This window comes from Sceloporus undulatus, chromosome 2 (assembly GCF_019175285.1).
Source record: "Sceloporus undulatus isolate JIND9_A2432 ecotype Alabama chromosome 2, SceUnd_v1.1, whole genome shotgun sequence".
In the NCBI taxonomy this organism is placed as follows: domain Eukaryota; kingdom Metazoa; phylum Chordata; class Lepidosauria; order Squamata; family Phrynosomatidae; genus Sceloporus; species Sceloporus undulatus.
The window spans coordinates 150856061-150876937 of NC_056523.1; the positions used below are offsets into that span (position 1 = coordinate 150856061).

At 41.7% G+C, this 20877-nt stretch overlaps 1 protein-coding gene across 2 annotated transcripts; it reads right to left on the reverse strand.

Annotated features, from left to right (window-relative positions):
- Window positions 1-108: 108 nt before the first annotated feature.
- COG1 (component of oligomeric golgi complex 1) lies at window positions 109-15761 on the reverse strand. 2 transcript variants are annotated; one of them, XM_042447939.1, is made up of 15 exons: window positions 15339-15761; window positions 13782-14014; window positions 12423-12604; window positions 11416-11586; window positions 11162-11318; window positions 9388-9598; window positions 7896-8684; window positions 6939-7085; window positions 5385-5546; window positions 4404-4531; window positions 2860-2968; window positions 1817-1926; window positions 1659-1737; window positions 1257-1295; window positions 109-273 (listed from the first exon to the last, which is right to left on the reverse strand). In XM_042447939.1, the coding sequence occupies exons 1-14, from the start codon at window positions 15696-15698 to the stop codon at window positions 1278-1280; spliced, it is 2856 nt and encodes a 951-aa protein (XP_042303873.1). In that variant the 5' UTR covers window positions 15699-15761; the 3' UTR covers window positions 109-273; window positions 1257-1277. The 2 variants fall into 2 exon arrangements, with proteins under 2 accessions (XP_042303873.1, XP_042303872.1); XM_042447938.1 differs by lacking the exon at window positions 1257-1295 and having other exon boundaries at window positions 15339-15760.
- Window positions 15762-20877: the final 5116 nt, after the last annotated feature.

Here is a 20877-nt window from a genome sequence, read left to right on the forward strand (position 1 = left end):
AGATTTGGTGATAACTACTAGATATTTAAGGGTAATGAAATTTAAGCTTTGTATGAAATGTCAGCTCTGAAAGATTTGTTTTGGTTTTTGTTTTTACAATGCCAAGAATACAAGAGTTCATATTTTATTGAATCATCATTTAGTCATGCTTGAAAGCCAGCCAAGTTTAAACAAAGACGGTGCTGCTGTGTCTTCCTCTTCTGCTGCAAGCTGTCTGAATAGGGAACCAGGGCGAAATGTCTCTTCTCCTCTAGTAAGGGCAGCAGTTGAAGTCTGTTAACATAACAAAGGAAAGTCAATTAATCCCTCTCCTAATAAAATCTAGGCCAGGCAACTCAGGGCAAATTCTCTAGTAACTGCCTAGAAGAAGCCAGACAGAGAAGTCTCTTACAGCTGTCATTGATCAATATTTGCACAAAGTGAGAGATGCCTCCCTTTCCCTTTTCTCTATGGAGAACACAGAAAGATGATTGGTCTGTGCTAGGTTTGCTAGATCACACTTCCTGAAGTCTTTCCATGCATGCAAGTGAGCTTTGGAAAACAGAGGAACATCCAAACCACTTCCTACATTTCTCATTCCAAAGCTGAGAACTAGTAAAGCCCTGCCCATTCTGCATCTAGGTAAGGGCAATGTTGGGCAGCTCTGTTCCTATCACTGGGAAGCAAAAATCTTGATAACCAGAAAGGAATGTGATTTCTCTGTATTGATACACAATGAACATTGAGATAAACAGTAAAAAATACTACATTATTGCTGTTTTGCTGTAATCCAAAATGAAGATGCTAAAAATATACACAAGATATGTAGCTGATTTAGAATATATGCCTACAGCAGTACAGCCATAAAACAAGACTGCTTTTGCTCTATTTAACTTAAGCTGATGTACAGATACTTTTTACAAGAGGCCTTCAAAGAGCTTTCTGGAAATACAGAGAGGAGGAAGTGGCATATTAGCATAATTGTGTGAGAAAATGCAAACAAAGCTTACATGCCCAAAGAAACCTCTCTTTGTCTACCCAGTTTTCAAGCTTTTTTCAGGGAGCACAGGTGCCATAGCAAGACAGAAGAAAAATCATCACCAGTGTTATGGCCAACTGCTAACATGTTCACTTTATCAAAAAAGAAGGTACCTTGACAAATTCTATGGCCTACAGAAATTATCTGTATCAGAGCAATAGCTTTCTACTGATGCAAGCATAAAAGATCAGCCTACAAAAGAGGAGGAAGCCACTCAATTCACACAAGCTTTTAATACCCCAACAATGTTCTTCAGGGGTTACTGGTCAGCATCATACTAGAATGAAGGGTACAAGATAGAGTTAGACAGGCAATTCTTAAACATTCCTTACTACTCCTCTAAGATTAACCAAAGTTAATTACAAAACTGCTTATGTCTGTATTAATAATATAAATGTTGCCAGTAATTCCTTTTCTATTCTACATTATTTAATACTGAATAGGTCAGTCTTCACCTTGTGACAAAGGAGATAATGTAAAAAACCCAAAACTTGGGGGGAGGGGATACTAGTCCCAGTGTTCAGTGGATGTGGTATCATGGTTTCTTAATATTTTTCCTTTCTTGGCACCCCCATAAATATGTTACTTGAGATCTTACAGGTGAAACTAAGAAGAGATGAGCTAAAACAAAGGAACAAACCTGAGCTTTATGTTCAGTGTTTCTGAGAATTGATTTAGTCTTGCGAGAGCTTGACATACTGAGTGGTAACAGTCCAAACCTTGTAAGAAAAAAAGAGTAGTAAGTTGTTTTTCTTAAGTGAGGAGTACTTTCTGTTGGTTACAGCTTGATTCATTTACCTGATCTGGCTAGATGCTAGAGGCAGGATGTTATGTAGTTCTTGAGAAGTTAAAGCACTACTTCGGCTGCTGTACTGATTCTCTGATCCCATCAACAAGCCAAACAGGACCTACAGCACAGAAGAGGTCAGCTGTCTTATTTTTAGGGCAGAAGATTTTAATACAAAGTGTTCACTCAACTATAAATAGGGTCTTAGATTCAAAACCAGTACAGAAAGCACACATGAACACAAGGAAGCTCTGTTACTGGTACCTTTCTGGGCTGATTAAAGCCAGTGCTTCTCCTCTCCTCACCTGCAGTATGATCCATGGACTTTCAGAGAGGAATATTGGCTGGCATCATCTCAAGGAATTATACTAGCAAAGGTCCAACTTATGCCATTTCAACTCCCTTTTTGGTTGTTGCAGAAGTTGGAATTCTCCATAAACCACAAAATGATCAAAATCCCACCCTCAAACCACCTTTTCTCAGCTGCTGCTCCTCAAATCTGGCTATTTCTTGGTTGGTGGAGCAGCAGACAAACTACTTTCCTATATATAGATGCACAGCAACAGGCATCTGCAAGGACGTCTGGACATCTCTGCAGACAGTGCCATTGCTCTGCACTCAACTGTAAGAGTGGGACAGTTAACTGGTACTGCCCCTCTACTCTCCAAGCAACTAGGAAATGGCCAGGTTCAGGGGGCTGCAGCTGAGAAAAGGTATGTGTGGGGGTGAGGGTGTAATAGGAGATTATTGTAGAGCTATGTCTCAAGATGCAGGATTGCAGGTGCTAATTCTAAGAAACACTAGAGAAATTGAAAAGTACACTACAGTTGTCTTTATACCTGCCTGCCTTTTTTCCTTATATTCATTTTAAAATTGGCACCAGTTACATATTTAGGAACAATGGGCATTATATATATACACACACAATGATGACTGCTCATTTTCAGTAAGCATCCTATCCTACAAAACATTCTGTCCTTGCAGTGGTCTTGGAGCCTATTCAGTTTGATTTACAGTAGCCAACACTTGATTCTCTGTCAAAGGGATAACTTACAGATGTTCTCTGGACAAGACGATTAAGGTTGCTATTTAAGTGTGGAGTAAAGACATCCAAGTCAAAGGGATCTATATAACTCTCCAGAAAGTCTGTCTGCCTCTCAATCCTGAAATGAGAAAAGAAACTCTCTTGTCTGTAATGTTCATCCCAGAAGAAATATGCTGTTGAATACTGAATATTCTATCAGCCCCATGGATAAGATTTATATTCCACAAGAAGTAGGGAAAAATTATTCCTAAACAGATTTAAGTGAAAACAAACAGCAAGAATTTGAACAGTCTCTAACTACTGTGAAATGGAATGATTAAAGAAATAATAATTCTAAATTCAACTAATTGGTTAATGAACAGTTCCTCAATACAATAAAGATTTTAAATACAATCTAGTCTCCAATTACAGTTGGACTGATGCCTTTCTAATCTAGTCATTAAATTGTTTTAGATGTATTATAATAGCTCCCTGTTCTCACCAAGGTGTCTTGATGTAACTTTCTGTTGAATTTACTGTAGCTTCCATTTTCTAGGACCACTGGCACGACACTGAAGTACATACGAATAAATACAAGTGGTATTGCTATTTTGAGGGATGTGGTGGCTTAGTGGTTAAAATGCCAAATCTGACAATTGGAAGATTGGAAGTTAGGTTGTTCAAAGCCTTAGTGCTGCATGATGGGGTCCTGTCACCCAGCTTCTGCCAAACTAGCAGTTTGAAAGCAAGTAGATTAATGGGTACCACTTCGATGGGAAGGTAACAGCGTTCGGTGCAATCATGCTGACCACATTATCACTGGAGCAGTCTTCAAACAACGCTGGCTCTTCAGGCTTAGTAACAGAGATGAGTACCACCCTGTACAGTCAGCTACGACTAAACAGTTTTGTCAAGGGACTACCTTCACTTTTGAATTTGCAGCTATTTTACTTATATATGTGGATAACATCATAAGTTAGAAGAATTTCTGTGAAAAAGCTCCCACTTCATAGTGAGTGAATTGTTTATAGATTTCTATGCATGACATCTATACATGGAGATATCTTGCTACTTACTCATTATTTGCTGCAAAACAAGGCCTCTCCCAGGTTTAACTAGCAACATCCACTCATCTTGCCAAATAGGACAACAGAGAATGGGGTGAGGTGGGGAAGAGACATTTTTTAAATCAAGAGTTGCCTCCTTATATCCCTGTTCAAACTGCCCACCATGAAGGTAAGAGCTGTATCAAAATTCCATGTAGTGCAAAACTACATACACAGTATTCACTTTGCCATGCTTTAGCATACTTAACCCTACAGCTCCATTGACTTTTACTACACATCTGTGACTGCAGTCAGGGCTGGCTAAAAAGATTAAATCACCAACAGCCAGGTATGCACAGGATAGAGTAAACAATTTGAACTGCTAGATAGCCAAATGCTTGGAGTTATTTCTAGTCATACACAGAACATAGTGTGTGATGACATGAGAAAGGACAGGAGGACTGGATACCAAAGGATACCGTTTGGAAGCTTGCAAAAATATTCTACAGTTTAAATCCAACACTGTACCTGGAATCCTGTTTGCTTCTGCTGCTTTTGATATCTTCACTCTTGGTTGTCAAGACTATATTCAGATAACGAAGATCGTATAGGAGTTGCAAAGCTCTATTCTGAGTGATGGGTAACTTCCCTTCTTTCTGCAGAAGTAACGGAAGGAAAAGGTCTGGAAAGTGGTTTGCCACACATTTTTAAGAGAAAAAATTTAATCAACAACCCCCCTGAATCATGGGTGGACAACCTGTGTCTTTCCAGATGTTTGTGTGCAATCCCTACCAACCCTTGCCAGCATAAGAATTAACGAGAGATGACAAGGGCTGTAGACCAGCATCACCAAGGACCACAAATTGCCCATCCTTGACCAGGATCTTGTGGTTCAGTACTAAGATTATCATCTGGATGCATCCTAATGTGTCATGGAGATTTTATTTAGCTAATGTATGTTTCAATAAGTTGTGAAGCTCGTCAAGTGTACCTTTTTTCAATGATGTAAATCCTACTACTGGCCCCAATGAGTTAAATTTCACTGATTCAGTGAGACTACTCTACATGGGATTAACAGCTGGAACCAGCATGGCAACCACACCAATACAGTAAACAGCTGTTCAATATATACATATCCCTTTAAGAATCACAACATGCATGCCAAGATCCTGCCAGTGTAATCCTAGATTACACTGGCATATACACTTTGATGTTGTGCAAGGAGGTATTGTTGTCAGTCTTAGTTCACAAGAAAAGCCTAGCAGATCCAGGCCCAGCTCGTACTTGAGAGCAGGGCTGCATTCATGCAAGTTCTGGCGACAATGGAGAAGGAATAGGCTTATGCTGCAGGCCTGGTAAAGGCTAGTAAAGCAGAGTCCTATCAAAGTTTTGTTCTCTGTAACTTTTACATTTTTAATTTTCTGTTTTTCAAACATGGTTTTAGAGCTGGGATTTCAAAAATAATCTCATCCAACAATGTGTAGTAATCCATTCCAACCACATACACACCTTTTCTTGTTTCCCTTCTGAGAGTTTTTCATAGCCAGCTAATACTTCAGTCATACAAGTCTTCAGCAATTCTTGCAAGGTGACTTTGGGAAGAGTGTGGCCTCCAACTCGATTGACTTCTTGACACAAGCTGAAGAGGAGGGACTGTACACACCATGATGGCTGTGAAGAATGCCAGAGTGCAACAGTGGAAACATTATTTTTCTTTTTAAGGAGAGAGATTTTAAGTCAGCAAATGAAATTCATGTGGAAGTGACAATGTCCACAAACTATACACAGATAGGTAATAAATAATAGCTGGAATTCTACATGCACTACTTAGTTAATTAACCTGTCCCACACAGATCTCTCCAATCCTGACTTCCCAGGAAGTGGCTGCTGTGAGTGATGGGTCTGTTCTCCTTTTGATGGGATGTAACACACTGATGAGGCACAGGAGAGAGGCACCTCTCACCTGCACCTCATCTCTAGGGTGAAGAGGAATTGCGACAAGGATCCTGGCCAGAATCCCATATGGAATTTATGTCTTCATAGGTGGATTTACATATACAGTACAGAAATTAGGATTGATTGGTTTTGTAATACCTACACCAAGTAAGGGGCTCTGTCACATTACTACCTATCAGAGAAGGCAAATTGCCCAATGCGCATTGTTCACAATCTGTATTGGCACTGATGTGCATTGTACACTGGTAAACAATGGGCAATCTTGTTGGTGTCCCAATACACATTTTCATAATTCACTAAGAGGTTCACTAAAAGAGTTTCTATGTAAAGTTACATTAAATAAAAGCTGATACAGGATTACAGCACCTGCTTCAGACTCACACTAGATTGCTCACATGGGTGGTGTGAAAACATCAGTCTGCATCATCCTGTTTGACAGAAGCTGCCTGTAGTGGTTGCTGCCCAGCAAGCCAGGATTGGGGGACTTTGACAATCCCTACTTATTTCCTACATTACTGAATGCACAAGAGTCATAAATACAAATTAGCTATGAATGTGCAACTCTAAGCCTTCATAACTGATAAAAGAGCCAATGTTAATTTCTACATGCAAGTGATTCTGCAGTCAAAATATACACACTTCTAAGTTACAACAACACAACTTAGTACTAAATTTATTAGACATATTAATTTGTATAAATATCAGTTCAAAAACTATTTTAACAGAGACAAGAAAAACATACTTTGGAAAGAGGTGGGGAAAAATGACACACACATTGGTACATATGTACTTCCTGTCCAGTTGAACCAGGCACTGGATTCTTATCAGCTGTCTTCCTTCCTCACTGGAAATATGATTGGGGTAGGGGAGTCCAAATGGCTATCAAGCTGTACTGTGCATTTTGTGAGATTCTGCCTTCCCCATGGGGAAGGCAGTGGAGAAATTTGGGTCCAAGGCTCAGCAATGCTGCTCAGCTACTTGTCTATTTTGGTTTCAGTTTCTGCCTTCCTATTTGTAAAGTAAAATATTGTTCAGAATAACTGTTGTACACAACACTGAACTCTTTTGTTTGATCTTCCACATAGTATTTCTACTTTTCTATCTCACCTGGACAGGTAGCCTTATCTTGGACTTTACACTGCTTCCAGTTTCAGTCTCTTCCTCTATTTCTATCTCCTCCCAGTTGGTGGCAGTTGCCAGAATGGACCCAGCTTCATCTTTTAGCAGTGACTGTGTGAAACTCTGGACCAGGACCTAAACACAAACAGTAGCATGACAAAGTCGGAATCAGATCTGTTATGTAGGCCTATAAAGTTCTTAAGCAGATGTATAATCAACATGAAGTTTTTCAAAGTTGAAATTTCTCAGAATTGCAATTTGTTGTATAGACATCATGGCCTAACAATTTCGAACAACTTAATTTTAAACTTTATTATTTTATTTTATTACTAAATTATTGCATCCTTGTTAGTGCAACCTCTTTGGCTTCAACATGTCAGGAGGCAAATGCATAAAAGTATGGAAGAATTAGGTACGGTCAGCTTCACTTCAGCTCTGGCCAATGCTGCTGGCTCTGGCATTTCAGCAAAATGCCCCATTGATGACAAATGGAAAAGACAAAGCTTTTTATGATGGTTTTTTGTGGGTTTTTCGGGCTATGTGGCCATGTTCTAGCAGAGTTTCTTTCTGACGTTTCTCTGAAGATGCCAGCCACAGATGCTGGCAAAACATCAGAAACTCTGCTAGAACATGGCCACATAGCCCGAAAAACCCACAAAAAACTATGGATGCCGGCCATGAAAGCCTTCGACTTTTTATGATGCTCTGCTGGTATGTAAGACCTTATGTCACAAAAAACCAAACCCACCCCCTCCCACTTTTTTTGTATCTTCTATGATCTGTTGCAGATTTCAAGTATATAGCAACAGGATTCCCAGAAGCAAAATAACTCCCATTGTTTTTACTGATAGAATGGAGACAACCAATTTAATGACTCAGATGGTCAAAGCAAATCACAACATAAAAGGGGTATCTCCTTACCCACTCCCCCCAAAGGAGACTCACTTTAGCAGTGGCGGAGTTCCAAATCTGATAGGCAGCCAAACTACTCTGCTGCAGCCGTTCCTTTAGTTCTTGCCATTTAGCCCTGATAGGGTTCACTTCCTGAATCTTCCCTTTCCCCACCTTTTTCAGAGGCCAGGGTTCTCTTGTCACATTTTCTGGGCAGCCTGATTTTCCCAGAATGCACTGCTTCAAGTGTGGGCATAACTCCCCCAATGACCGACAGAGCCGTGCCATGAAAAGAACAGTGTTAATTTTGGGGTTACGCAAAGCATCTGGGCATCCCTGTAGCACATCCTGGGCATCATGCAGCTCTTCCCTAATACAGTCCAGCAAGTTATCCACACAGCGGATACAGTGATTGCGTAGCAATTCCTCCACTGTGCCTGCGTCAGCAAATCTGTCAAAGGCAGAGTTCTTGGACTGCACATGCAGAGTATCCTTAGATGAAAAGGAGTCCGTGGGCAAGTAAGAGAGAAGGTCATCTAATTTAGCCTTTAGTTTAGAATCTAAAGCACTGCAGAAGCTCTGGACCCCAGGGCTGTGGGCTTGAGCCTTCATGGACAACCCACTCTTGGTGAAGTGACTGCGGTTTCCCACACTGATCCAAGCAGCATCAGGTGGCAAATCATTAGGATTCTCTGACCATAAGAAAGAAGCCATGTTATGTTCAAAGAGGATGTGCTTGTTGTGGGCAGACATGTCAAACTTAGCTTCAAGTTCCTGTACAGCCAAAACAAGAAGCTCTCTGGAGCTGCTGGAGATGTCATCAAATCCTTCCTTTGTCAGTGTCTGGAAAAGAAAAGAGAGAAGAAAAGATCATGACACAGAACCAAAAGATGACATATCAATCCAATTATACCAAGCAGAACCACAAGAATTGTTTATGGCAGGACAGGAAATGCATGGATTTACAGGACTGGTAACTTCTTTGTATTTCTGCCCATTATGTATAACCTATCAATGTACTTGCCGTGGGTCCACTCAGAATGGATGCCCAAAGAATCCATGGATGATCAGTATATGCTGGAAAGTATACTAGCCTCAAATGTCTCTAGAACAGAATTTGTAACCAAGATGGTTCCTGCGGCTGGAAAGTAAGCAAGGAAGCACATTCAACAACAAAAGACAACACATCCAGAATGAGTTAGGGAGGTATGAGAAAGCAACAGGGAAATCAAGAAAACAGAAGCTGGTTTTGATGGGGATTGCCTTGATATTTTGCTATTAATAACAAAGGCCAGATGACAACACTCTTATTCCTACCACAATTTCACGGATGCCGGCCTACCACAATTATCCTTATTTCTTTCCTACCACAATTATCCTTATTTAGAGCCAAATAATATCTCAGTCCATCTCCAACAACTCTGATACAGGTTTAAACAAAGAGAGCTCTTGTTCAAATCCAGAAAGAGTCATTTCTTTGGTACAAGACACTTGGCTGAACCTGGTGGCCTTCTAGCTATTTAGCCAAGATGAGTCAATATCTTACCTGTAATCTGTCCAAGAAGAGTTGCTGTAACAAATCTTTCCAAATAGAGATGGGCTTGTCAAGGAGCCGGTTGCATACTGTTTCCCAGTTTTGACTCATGGACTCACTAGTGAGTAGCTCCCATACAGCATCACGGATCCCAGCCAAGCCTTTAAGGCTTTTCACATACACCAGCAAGTTCGTGATCCCAGATTTGATATCTTCATTGCACCTGAAAGAAACACAGGCAAGTGAGTAGACAGATGCATCCTTCTACAATTTGGCTGGCATATCCTTTCATTCATCTTTGTTACTAGAAGTCCAGTAACAGTTCCTAAAAGTGTCACAAGCTTTACATGGTTTGGTCCAGTGGCTCATGCATTGCTAACTTCAAAGATGGACAACTGCAATGTGTTTTGTGTGAAGCTGCCATCGGGCTTGGTCTGGCAGCAGCAGCTGTGTCAAACTGCACTGGCCAACCTGTTCTTCTGGCTGTTCTTTAGCAGTGACACCATTGCTTAAGCAGCAATAGCTACCAATTAGTTACTAAGCCAACTGGCTTTTAACAAGCTACAGGAAAAGCGATTCCACCTAAATATCAGGAAGGTCTACCTGTAAGTAAGAGCAGTTTGACAGTGGAACACACTGCCTTGAAGAGTGGTGGAGTCTCCTTCTTTGGAGGTTTGAAAACAGGTTAGATGGCCATCAATATAATATAATATAATATAATATTAGATTTGTATCCCACCCGATCACGAGAAATCTGGGCGGCTAACAACAGTAAAAAAAGATACAATACAAAAAATTACAATAAGATACAAATTAACCCCTTCCTTATCCCCTGACCAATACAAAACAACAAAAAGAATAAATAATATAAATAAGGTAGCAATCAAACAAAAAACATAAACATTACAATCAAATAGAGTTCATAAATAACCCCTCAGGAGTATTTTGACTGTGTACTCTTGCATGGTAAGGGGTTGGACTAGATAGACTTTGTGGTTTATAAGGCTTGAATAGCTTTGGATCAGGATACCAGAAGGAGAAGTTTCTCTCTTAGGAGTCTTGTTAGAACACTTTGATCAGATAAAGTGAACTTACTGGTTGTGTATGGAGAGTTTATGTATGGCAGCAATCAGAAAACAGTCACCCTTTGAAATGGCCCTCATCCTGAACACCAAATACTACCAGCACTGTTGACGTTTTGATGTCTCTTCCACACCCACATGTGTGTCCAGGCCTTTACTGGTGTTTACATCCAGTAGTTAGTACTTGATTTAAGCAAGCATAAACCATGGCAGTATAACTTCATGCCTCCTTCTATTATTTTCATGTTGCATATCTCAGATTGTTTACTTCATTTTTTTCTTTTTTGAAAAAGATGTGTGGGGTGTGTGATGAAAAACAGTATAAATGTAGAAAGAAACTAAAAATCTGTTTGAGTTTTTTTCTTTTTCTATCTTGAAGCTAGAGAAAACTAGGACACAAAATTAAGACTATCAGCTGGGCCAGAACCACAATATTGGTCAATCCCTAAATTGCTGAAAACATCATTTCTGGTATGACAATACATGTCAGGGTGCTAGAAAGTATGCTTGTGCGCCTCTTCATGCTTCTGCATTTGCAGTCCTGCATCTCTTCCATAATTTGTTCAGTCTGCAGAACCCAGGAGCTGATCAATGCCAACCATAACCATTTCCACATAATCAAAAATACAACACCACACAGTGTGTTTTTCATCTGGGGCACAATGGCAAATACTTCCAGCAGGGTACATTCTTTACAGACTCACACATTGATCCATTTCTGAAGTGTGTCTTTTAGGTAATCCTGGCTAATGGGATGTGCCAAAGTTCTGAGTGTTGGCTGGAATTCTGTAATGGAAGGTGGCAAGTATTTGAAGGAGCTGCTCAACTTGCTTTCCTCATTCAAAATTGTGACGCCTTTACCTAGAAGAATTGTGAGGAAAGAACAGAGATGAGGTCACTAAGGATCAAATTAAGCTCTAAGCACATAGGCAAAGCTACCTCTGGCCCTATTATTCACCTGTTGGGTGCTGGCTTGTCAAAGTCTCCAGTGTTGAAAACAGCAAACCACAGGGAAGAGATGGGTCTGAGGGTGTTCCGTCTGGCAGCATATAGAAGAGGGCATGAGCTTGATACAAGGTTGTTGCTAAGAGATCCACCAAGGAGCAGACTTGTGCTTTAATACCAGCATCTGTGGGTTTGTTTTTTAAAAAAGGTTAGCTAATAACAAATAGTAGCCATACACACATTCTCATTTCAGAACTAAGAACTTTGAAGGATTGGAGCAGTATGTTCATGATAGATGTGTGTGTGTGTGTGTGTGTGTGTGTGTGTGTGAGTGAGAGAGAGAGAGAGAGCATGACTGTGTCTTTAAGTTATTTCTGATTTATGACCACCATAAGGCAAACCTATAATGGGATTTCTTTGTCAAGATACGTTGAAAAGAGGTTTGTGTTTGTCTTCCTCTAAGGCTAAGAGAGTGGGATTTCCCAAAGTCACCCAGTGGATTTCCATGGCTAAGCCGAGATTCAAACCCTGGTCTCACAGAGCCCAAAATTCAAACCACTATACCACACTGGTTCTCAATATGAGAGCCCTTGTAATTCATATATTTATTTTCCCACTAACTGAAAGGTTCAGAAAGGGACCCACCATTCACTGGCAGCCATAGTGAGGAACCGGGAAGGCTCCAACCATGGGCCACAAGTCCCATCATTAAAAAAATGCACTGAGAAAAATGTACCTACAACATCATTTCATATGACGCGCTATCCTATATCTCTGTTCAAGCCACTCCATTATTATTCCTGTCTGCTGTAAATGAAAACACCTCACTTTAGAATCAGAAATGTGTACATTAATATGCCTGTGAAACAGATTCATCACCACAGCAGCATAAACCAAGCTGTCAGTGACCTCCCTGGTTGCCAGTGTTTAATGGGTGTGAAGTGAGCGTGATCAAGATTTGTTTAGTTTCAGTGGCTTGGAGAAGGAGAAAGAGTGTCTGCACTATGTAATTGCACTGACCGTGGTGAGGCTGATTCAGAAGCTGCTGGATAGCAGACTTCCTAGCCAGCAGGAAATCTGCAAGAGCCTGGCGTGGAGAACTGTCCTCAAGAAACATGGCTGAGCACAAGGCCTCTGCTACTCCTTGGTCCAAAACAGTCTGGGATTTCAGCAGTGACTTGCTCTCCTGTAGAATAGTTGACCTAGTTGGGAATATAAGATGTTGTCAAGAGCTGTACATTGGATAACAAAGGATTTTAAACTTCAAAGCAAGATTCAGAGAGAAAAGGGAAAAGAGAAGCACTCAGAACCACTGAAAAGAAAAACTAGTCCTACATATCTGACAACACCCCCCCCCCCCCAAAATCTGCCTCAGCAACCCAACCACTGTGCTTCAGAGGTGCTACAGATCAGGGCACTGGGGAATGATGTCTGCAGCACTCTCCTAGTCACAAGGCACATTAAGAACAAGCAGAGGAAAAGACCCTCTGAAATACAATTGTGAAGTACCACAATTGCTTGTATTAATGTGCCCTGAGAAACTGGGACTTTGAACATAAAGCCATAGTCAATCTCTGCAGCAGAGCAAGTTATCTCTCCTGTTTAGTATGGAAAGGAAGCATTACTGCAGAAAGTCTGAGTGGGGCAAAACAGTTTCTGAGCTGGGTTTGCCACCACTGAGAAATGCACATGCAGTAACCATTGGGCCCATATTCTTCCTCCTGTTGAAACCTCAAGGCAGTTACCTTTGACACCTCTAAGATGTCTAATCAATTACCAGCAGGGTTTTCTCAGTTTTCTATAAAGAAAGCAAAATACAGGATGAAATACATCACATCTTTTGATTTTTTTTTATTTATTGCCAGCTCAGCGGGGGAAAAGTCTGAAATGCTTTGTTTAACTTTCTAAATGTTCTCGGCTTCCTTGTATGCAAAATAGCAAAGGATCTAATTTGACCACCAAGTTAGGAGGCTTAAATTACTTGAGCAAACTCAGGCCAAATACGCAAGTATATGCAGAGGTGTTCCCGCCCTTAATACACCTATAGTCCACTGCTGGTTTTTCAAGATTTAGCATAACATACACTGCTGATCAGAAATGCTTCACAATTCTGAAGGACAGAAATGGGAAAGGTGAGAGCTTATCAGATTCCAAGCTAGATACCCTAGTCTATGCTTGATGTTGCCCAAATAGACCTGAGTTGTTTTTTTGAAGGGGGGTGGTTTTGGAAGAGGCGGGGAGGGATACTTTCCATACTTGAGATGCATGTTGTAGGAATCTGAGTTCCTACAACAGGAAGATGTATTGAAGAGATAGCACAACAATAAAGCGAACAACAAGGAAAGTGAAAGAGAAGAGAAAAAGTGGTGGGCTACTTACCGGAAGTGGCTAGCCGCTGCTACTTGTCGGGCAAGGATAGGGAAACGTACCAAAATGGGGCTGTAGCGGGTGCTGGAAGAATCCAACTGCAGGAGGCCATGGAGGTGGCAGCACAGCAGGTACAACTGTGTGGCATGCAAGTACTGGGAGGACTCCATAGCGCTCCAGATCTTCTCAGGAATCTGCAGCAGCAGTTGGATCTGTGCCGCCAAGCAATAGAACTTCTCCTGTGACTGAAGAAACATGGACACCCGTGAAGACCTTACTGTCCAGTCAAGCAAGGTGTACGTATGGTGATCTGATAGCATTTCAGACTGAGTGTTTTCAGCATACATTTGTTGATTTATCCATGCATGTACTGTATGAGCAAAAATACGAACGTATCAACCTTATCTCAGCTTCCCCCAACTTATAACAAATCAAAGGGAAGGAGAAGGAACCTCAGAGGGGCTTTACTACTTGACTAAGGGGCAAAACACATTGCAGAAATAATCCAGTTTGGGACGGCTTTAACTGCCCTGGCTCAATGCTAGTGAATTCTGGGAACTGTAGTTCTGTGAGACATTTAGCCGCCTCTCTGAGAGTTCTGTTGCCACAATAAACTACAGTTCCCAGAATTCCCTAGCATAGCCAGAACAGTTAAAGAAGTCTCAAACTGGATTATTTCTACAGTGTGTTTTGGGCCATAGTTAAAGAACCGCTACTTACAGCAAATTTTATACACCTGGCAGAGAAATCAATACTGTATTTCTTAGTAGAGATTAGCTCCCTCTTCTTTATTACACTCTTCTTTGGGGAAGCTTCTATCTATAGGATTCCTAGGAGTCTCCCCATCAAAACACCCATCAAGCTCACCTTTAACAATGTAACAGCACTTTCAAAACCTTAACCCAAGAGGAAGACCCAGCTACCCATTCTTATTATCTATTGTTAAAGCATTCACAGGTTTCCAATTTAGTCTCTTTTTTGTCTCTTCAGTGTAGAGACCTTCTGTTGTGTGAGGGCACAAACTCTACATCTCCCAGAATTCAAACCCCTTCTCAGCCATTGAAACCCACTGGGTGGCCTTGGGTGAGTCACACTGTCTCAGCCTCAGAGAATGGCAAGGGCAAAAAAAAAACCCCTCTGAAGAAACCTGCCAAAGAAAATCCCAGGACAGACTCATCTTTGGGTCACCGTAAGACATGAAACAACAAAAACACAGCAGTGGCACTATTATTCTGCTTTAACTATGGCCTCCTTGTGTGTAACCCTGGGATTTGTAGTCTGGCGAGGCCTAAGAGCTCCTCCCTGAACCCAAATCCCAGGACTCCACAGCAGCCAAAGTGGAATAATAACGCAGGAGGAATGTTGTTGCTGTTGTTGTGTTGCTGTTTGCAACTTATGCTGGGGCTTTCTTGGCATGTTTCTTCTGAGGCGGGTTTTGTTGTTGCTCATCCTCTGAGGCTGAGAGAGTGTGACTCGCCCAAGGCCACCCGGTGGGTTTCCGTGGCTGGTCTCCAGAGCCGGAGTCCAACATGCAAAGCACACCAAATGCACGACCAAAGGGTCCCGGACCTCAGGCGCCGCTTTCCCCTCCTGAGGCGGCGTCGCGGTCTTGGGCCCAGCCTTCCCTACGGAGCGGCGCTGCTGCTGCTGCTGCTGCTGCTGCTGTTGCTGCTGCAGTCCCCTGACGGCCTCCAGGAGGCGCTGTGCGCTGAGGCGCATCTCCGCGATGGTGTCCGCCGCCTCGATCAGGTCCCGGTACCGCTCGCCCACCATTTGCCGCAGCTCCTCCCGCTTCCCCTCGATGCCGCCCCGCAGGCGCTGCTCCACCGCGCGCAGCTCCGCAGTCGTGTGCGCCGCGAACAGGGACTCTGCCGCACCCGGGCCGCCCCGCTTCAGAGCCTCCAGCGCCGCCGCCTCCGACGACGCCATGGCTCCCGATTGCCTTTCGCCTCACTCCCGGAACAGGCCGCATCCTCCTCCGCCTCCCTTGACGTGTCACCCGACGCCATCTTTGTTCAGGGCAGACCGCCCTCCCCCGTGAGATTTTTCGCCATAACCCTGCGGCGCCATCTTTGTTAAGGGCAGAGAGCCCCCCCCCCCGGGAAGACTTGTATCCCTAACCGGTGGCGCCATTTTTTGTTCAGGGCAGAGAACCCCCTCGTGAGATTTCTGTCCCTAACCCCGCGACGCCATCTTTGAGCAGGGCAGAGTGCCCGTCCCCCATGAGGAGATGTCTGTTCCGAACCCTGCGGCGCCATATTTGTGTAGGGCAATGAAATCGGCCATGTTGTTTTTCTTGTTTATGCCGCCTCTACCCTCCCTCTCAGTGGTTGGTTCACAAACATTCCCCTCCAGGTGTTTTTGGACTTCAACTCCCAGAAGCCCCAGCCAACGTCAAATAGGGTTGCCATAAGTCAGAACCTCTAAACCGGGACAAATGTAGGACAACATTTTCAAATGTAGGACACTTTTATAAAAATGGAGGACATGAAAAATTGCTGGTTTCTTTTAAAAAAAATATAGGATTAAACAGAAAGGGGGGTTAAATAAGGGGGTTTGAGAAAGGGGGCTATAGAAGGAGGGCTAGATGGGGTACCTATGTTAAGGAAAATGCAACATGGGATATACAGTAATGGAAATAAAACATGTATGTGAGAGTCACCATGACTAAGCAAAAGCAATTAAGAAGCCACACAGGTGTAAAAGGTAATGCAATTTAGCAGTCCTAAATGCCAAGGACAGAAATGCAGAGTGGATAATTGAACACACCTGAGAATCGTTAAGTGGACGAGGTGAAATGATGAAATCATTAATTATGGGTTGAACTATGAGAACCAATCAAAATGGATGTACACGCCCACTGGGTGGAAACTGGCTAAGTGGGTAATGTTTTACTTTGGCTTTAATAATTGCTATGATTCCCAATGTATTTTGTGGAGTAGTGTGGAGTAGAGTGGGTAGTTGTGGAGTTTTGTGAGTAGTTTGGAGATTGTAGAGATTGTGATTTGTGAGGGCATTAGTATTGTATATAGTAGAATAAAGTAGATCTTTTATATAAGACTACTGAGTTGTCTGGTGTCTTGAGTCAAGATACAAGAGCCAGCAGGATCCTGAAGAAGTGTGAAGACTTCTGTGGAAGCAAGAGTGAGAAGGCTTGGAGAGTTTGTCAGGGTCTTCAGCCTGTTCTCTGAAACTCTGCTGCTTTAGAGCAAAGCTTTAACCACTGGCCAAAACTGGTCAGTGCCGGTGTGTAACAAGGTGGAGAGTTAGAGCCAGAGGTGAAGAGCTACAACTCCCATCATCCCTGACAACCTAGAGGGGATTAGGGTTAGATAAAGAGGAGTAAGATACAGAGGGGTTAGGGGGGGCTTAGAAGAGACTTAAATAAGGAACTTAAATAGAGGGGGGTTAGATGGGCTTAAATTCTAAAGCACCAGAGTTGTTCTCTCTGCAGGGCTCTCAGACTACATACACACTGCAGAAATAACCCAGTCTGACAGTACTTTAACTGTCCTGGATCAATGCTATGGAATTCTGGGAAATGTAGTTTGTTGTGGCTCTAGAGCAGAGCTCTGCTTGTTCAATGCCAGGAGCTGATTTGCCTGTGTAGTTTGGCTATCTGTTAATTTCACAAACTGCTCGGATTCCCAGAGATTGGGTGGTATATAAATAAATCCTATTATTATTATTATTATTATTAAATAAGGTGGTTAGAGCAGTGGTTCCCAAACTGTGTCCTTTAAGAGATTTTGGACTTCAACTCCCAGAAGCCTCAGACATGTTACTCAATAGTCTGAGATTCTGGGAGCTGTAGTCCAAAATTCCTTCAAGAGCACAGTTTGGGGATCACTGGGTTAGAGAGAGGGGGGAGTAGATAGAGAGGGGTTGGAGGGGAGTTTAGATGGAGAGAATGAGGTAGATAGAAGGGAGTTAGAGAGGGCTCAGTTAAAGTGGGGTAACGGGGAGAGGGAGTCAGAGAGAGGGTTAGAGAGGGGTGTGTGTTTGGGGGGCCTTGGGGAGGGGGCTTCCAATGTCCGATGGGGGCGATCCTGGGGGGAGCCTGGGGCCCAGGAGGGGCCTGGAAGGTGCCCTCTTGCCTCTCCTGGGTGCCAGCCCCTTCCTCCTCTTCTGAGCCTAAATGCCGAGGCTCTTCCTCCTCTTCCTCTCCGACGGCTGGGTCCCTGAGGTGCCCCTCCCCTTTAATGAGGCAGCTCTCCTGGCGCTTCAGAGCCCCTTCCTTGCAAGAGGAGGAGGAGAAGGGCTGGGGGGCAGGGGGTCCAGGAAAGGGCCCTTTCCTTCCCCAGGCTGGGCTGCCCCAGAGGCCAGGGCCCTTTCCTCCCCTCTCCCAGCGGCCTGCCTGGATGGGCGGGGGCCACTGCTGCTGCCGACCTGCCTGGCCCTGCTCCTCCTCCTCGCGCCTTGTTGCCCTGCCTGACTAAGCCTGCTCCTTGGGACGGCTGGCCAATAGGGGCAAGGCAGAGCAGCAGAGCCCTCCCCTGCCAGCTCCAGCCCATCACAATATAGGGATGCAGCAGGGCCAGGAGCCGGGCAGCCACCCAAGGGCGTGACGTGACCGGGAACGCCCCCTAGAAATCGGGGGAGTCATGCCTCCCACCGGGTTATGGCAAGCCTACTTATGGAGGGCAGAGTCTCCTTCCTCTCAGGCTGGCCCTGATGGAGCTGGACCTGCCTGGTGAATTCCCTCTCAGGCCGGCGGATGGCAGTTATGGAGGGCAGAGTCTCCTTCCTCTCAGGCCGGTGGTTTATCAGCCATTTTGTTTTGTTTTGTTTTTTATTTATTTAGCCATTTCATATTTGATGTGATTTTATTTTTATTCAAAAAATTTCTATTTTATTTTTATTTTATCTAATGTTTTACTTAACATTATACTTTATTTTATTTTTATGTCATATTTTATTTAATTTTGTTTTTTAATTTTATTTTTATTTATATACAGTGGTACCCCGGGATACGAAATACCCACGTTACGAAATTTCCGGGATACGAAAAAATCCCATAGGAAATAACTGTTCCGGGTTACGAAGGTTTTTTCGGGTTACGAAAAAAATTTTGGTGCTTTTCGGCGCTATTTCACACGAAATCGCGGCTTTTCCCCATTAGCGCCTATGGGTTTTCGGCTTGCGAAGGCTTTTCGGGTTACGAAAGCGGCGGCGGAACGAATTAATTTCGTAACCCGAGGGAGCACTGTATTATTTTTTCATTTTATTTTCTTCTTTATTTAAACTTAATCTTTAATTTTTATTTTAGTTTCTTTTTAAATTTATTCTTTATTTTATTTTTTATTTTCTATCATATTCTATTTTATTATTTATTAATTCATTTATTAATATTTTGTTTTTATTTTGTTTTTATTTATTTTATCTTACTTTTCAATTATTTTATTTTATGTCATATTTTATTTTATTTTATTTTGTTCATATTTACATTATCTTTATTTTATATTATTATTTTATATTTTATATTTATATTGTATTGTTTTATTTTTGTTTTGTTTTATATTTTCATTTTTATTCAATTTTTAATTTTTCAATTTTTCTTTTCAATTTTATTGTATTTTTATATTTTATTTTATTAATTATTTAACTATTATTATTTTAGTTATTATTATTATTATTATTATTATTATTATTATTATTATTATTAACCTTTATTTATGAAGCGCTGTAAATTTACACAGCGCTGTACATGCAATCTTTTTAGTTAGACGGTTCCCTGCCCTCAGGCTTACAATCTAAAAAGACATGACACAGAAGGAGAAGGGAGTGGTGACGGGAAAGGGTAAGAGGTCCAGCAGTTCCTCTCAACCTCCGAGGCCTGGACCAAGGCAGATGGACTGGAGGGAGGGCTTGGCTTCATAATGGAAGGTTAATCATTATCCAGGGAAAATACATACTCACAAGTAGGATAATACATATACAGTACATAGCAATACAGGAAATGGATCAATAAACAGCCAACAACAGAACATCAGATAGTAAGCGACAATTATGCGATGCCTGGGAAGGCTTCATTTTTCTTTTTATATTAATATGTTTTGTTTCATTTTTAAAATATGTAATAAAAATAAAATAAAATAAAATTAGAAATAAAATAAATAGCATGGAACCGTGACAGTTAAAGCGGTGTCAAAGCAGTTTATTTCTGCAGTTGCAGATGCAGTCTAGTAGTCAGGGATGCTGTTGAAACATGTTTGACACTGTCTCCATGCTGTTTTTATTATTATTATTATTTATTTATTTTTATTCTATTTTTTATTTTTTTTACATTTACTTCACATTTTATTTTATTTTTTATTTTTATTTTATTGTTTTATTACTCATATATTTTATTTTTATTTTATTTTTATTTTATCTTAATTATTTTATTACTTTATTTTATTATCATATTCTATTTTATTTTAATATTTATTTTATAGTTTCTTATTTTTATTCATTTTATTTTAATTTAAATTTTTATTTCATTTTCTATGTTTATTTCATTTTATTATTTCTTATTTATTTCTTATTTATTTAATTCATTCATTCAATTTTAGAATTTATTTTTATTTTTACTTTCTTTTAAAATTTATTTTGTATTTTATTTTATTTTAGCAATAACACTATTCTTCTTGTTCATTATCCTCCCCAAAGCAAACCTATTAGATTTATTTACCTATTGGCTGACTTACCATTCAGGAAGAGGTGCTGGACTAGAATTCTAGAAGACCAGGGTTTGAATTCCTCCTCAGGGATAGAAACCCAAGAACAAATGAATCATGCCCGTATTGTCACATCTGCTCGCCGCTTTGACCATGTTTCACCTCTTTTATCCTCCCTTCATTGGCTCCCCTTCCCCTTCCGCATCCGGTACAAGCTTTTATTATTGACTTTCAAAGCCCTCCATGGGTTGGCCCCTCCTTACTTATCTGACCTTCTTTCTCCTTACATTCCTACTCGCACCCTCCGCTATTGTAGTCAAGGTCTCCTGTCACAGTGTAGGACTACCACTGCCCCCTCCCAAATTCGTCCCTTCTCGCTTGCTGCCCCTTACTCCTGGAACATTCTTCCCCCACATGCACACCTCATCACTTCTCTACCCAGTTTCAAA

Coding starts and splice junctions, on each gene's coding strand:
- COG1 (XM_042447938.1), bottom strand. CDS start 15,698: ATGGCGTCGTCGGAGGCGGCGGCGCTGGAGGCTCTGAAGCGGGGCGGC. Junction 11,319..11,415: donor GACAAGCCAGCACCCAACAG/GTGAATAATAGG, acceptor CAATTCTTCTAG/GTAAAGGCGTCACAATTTTG. Junction 1,927..2,859: donor GTCTTGTCCAGAGAACATCT/GTAAGTTATCCC, acceptor TCTGTGCTGTAG/GTCCTGTTTGGCTTGTTGAT.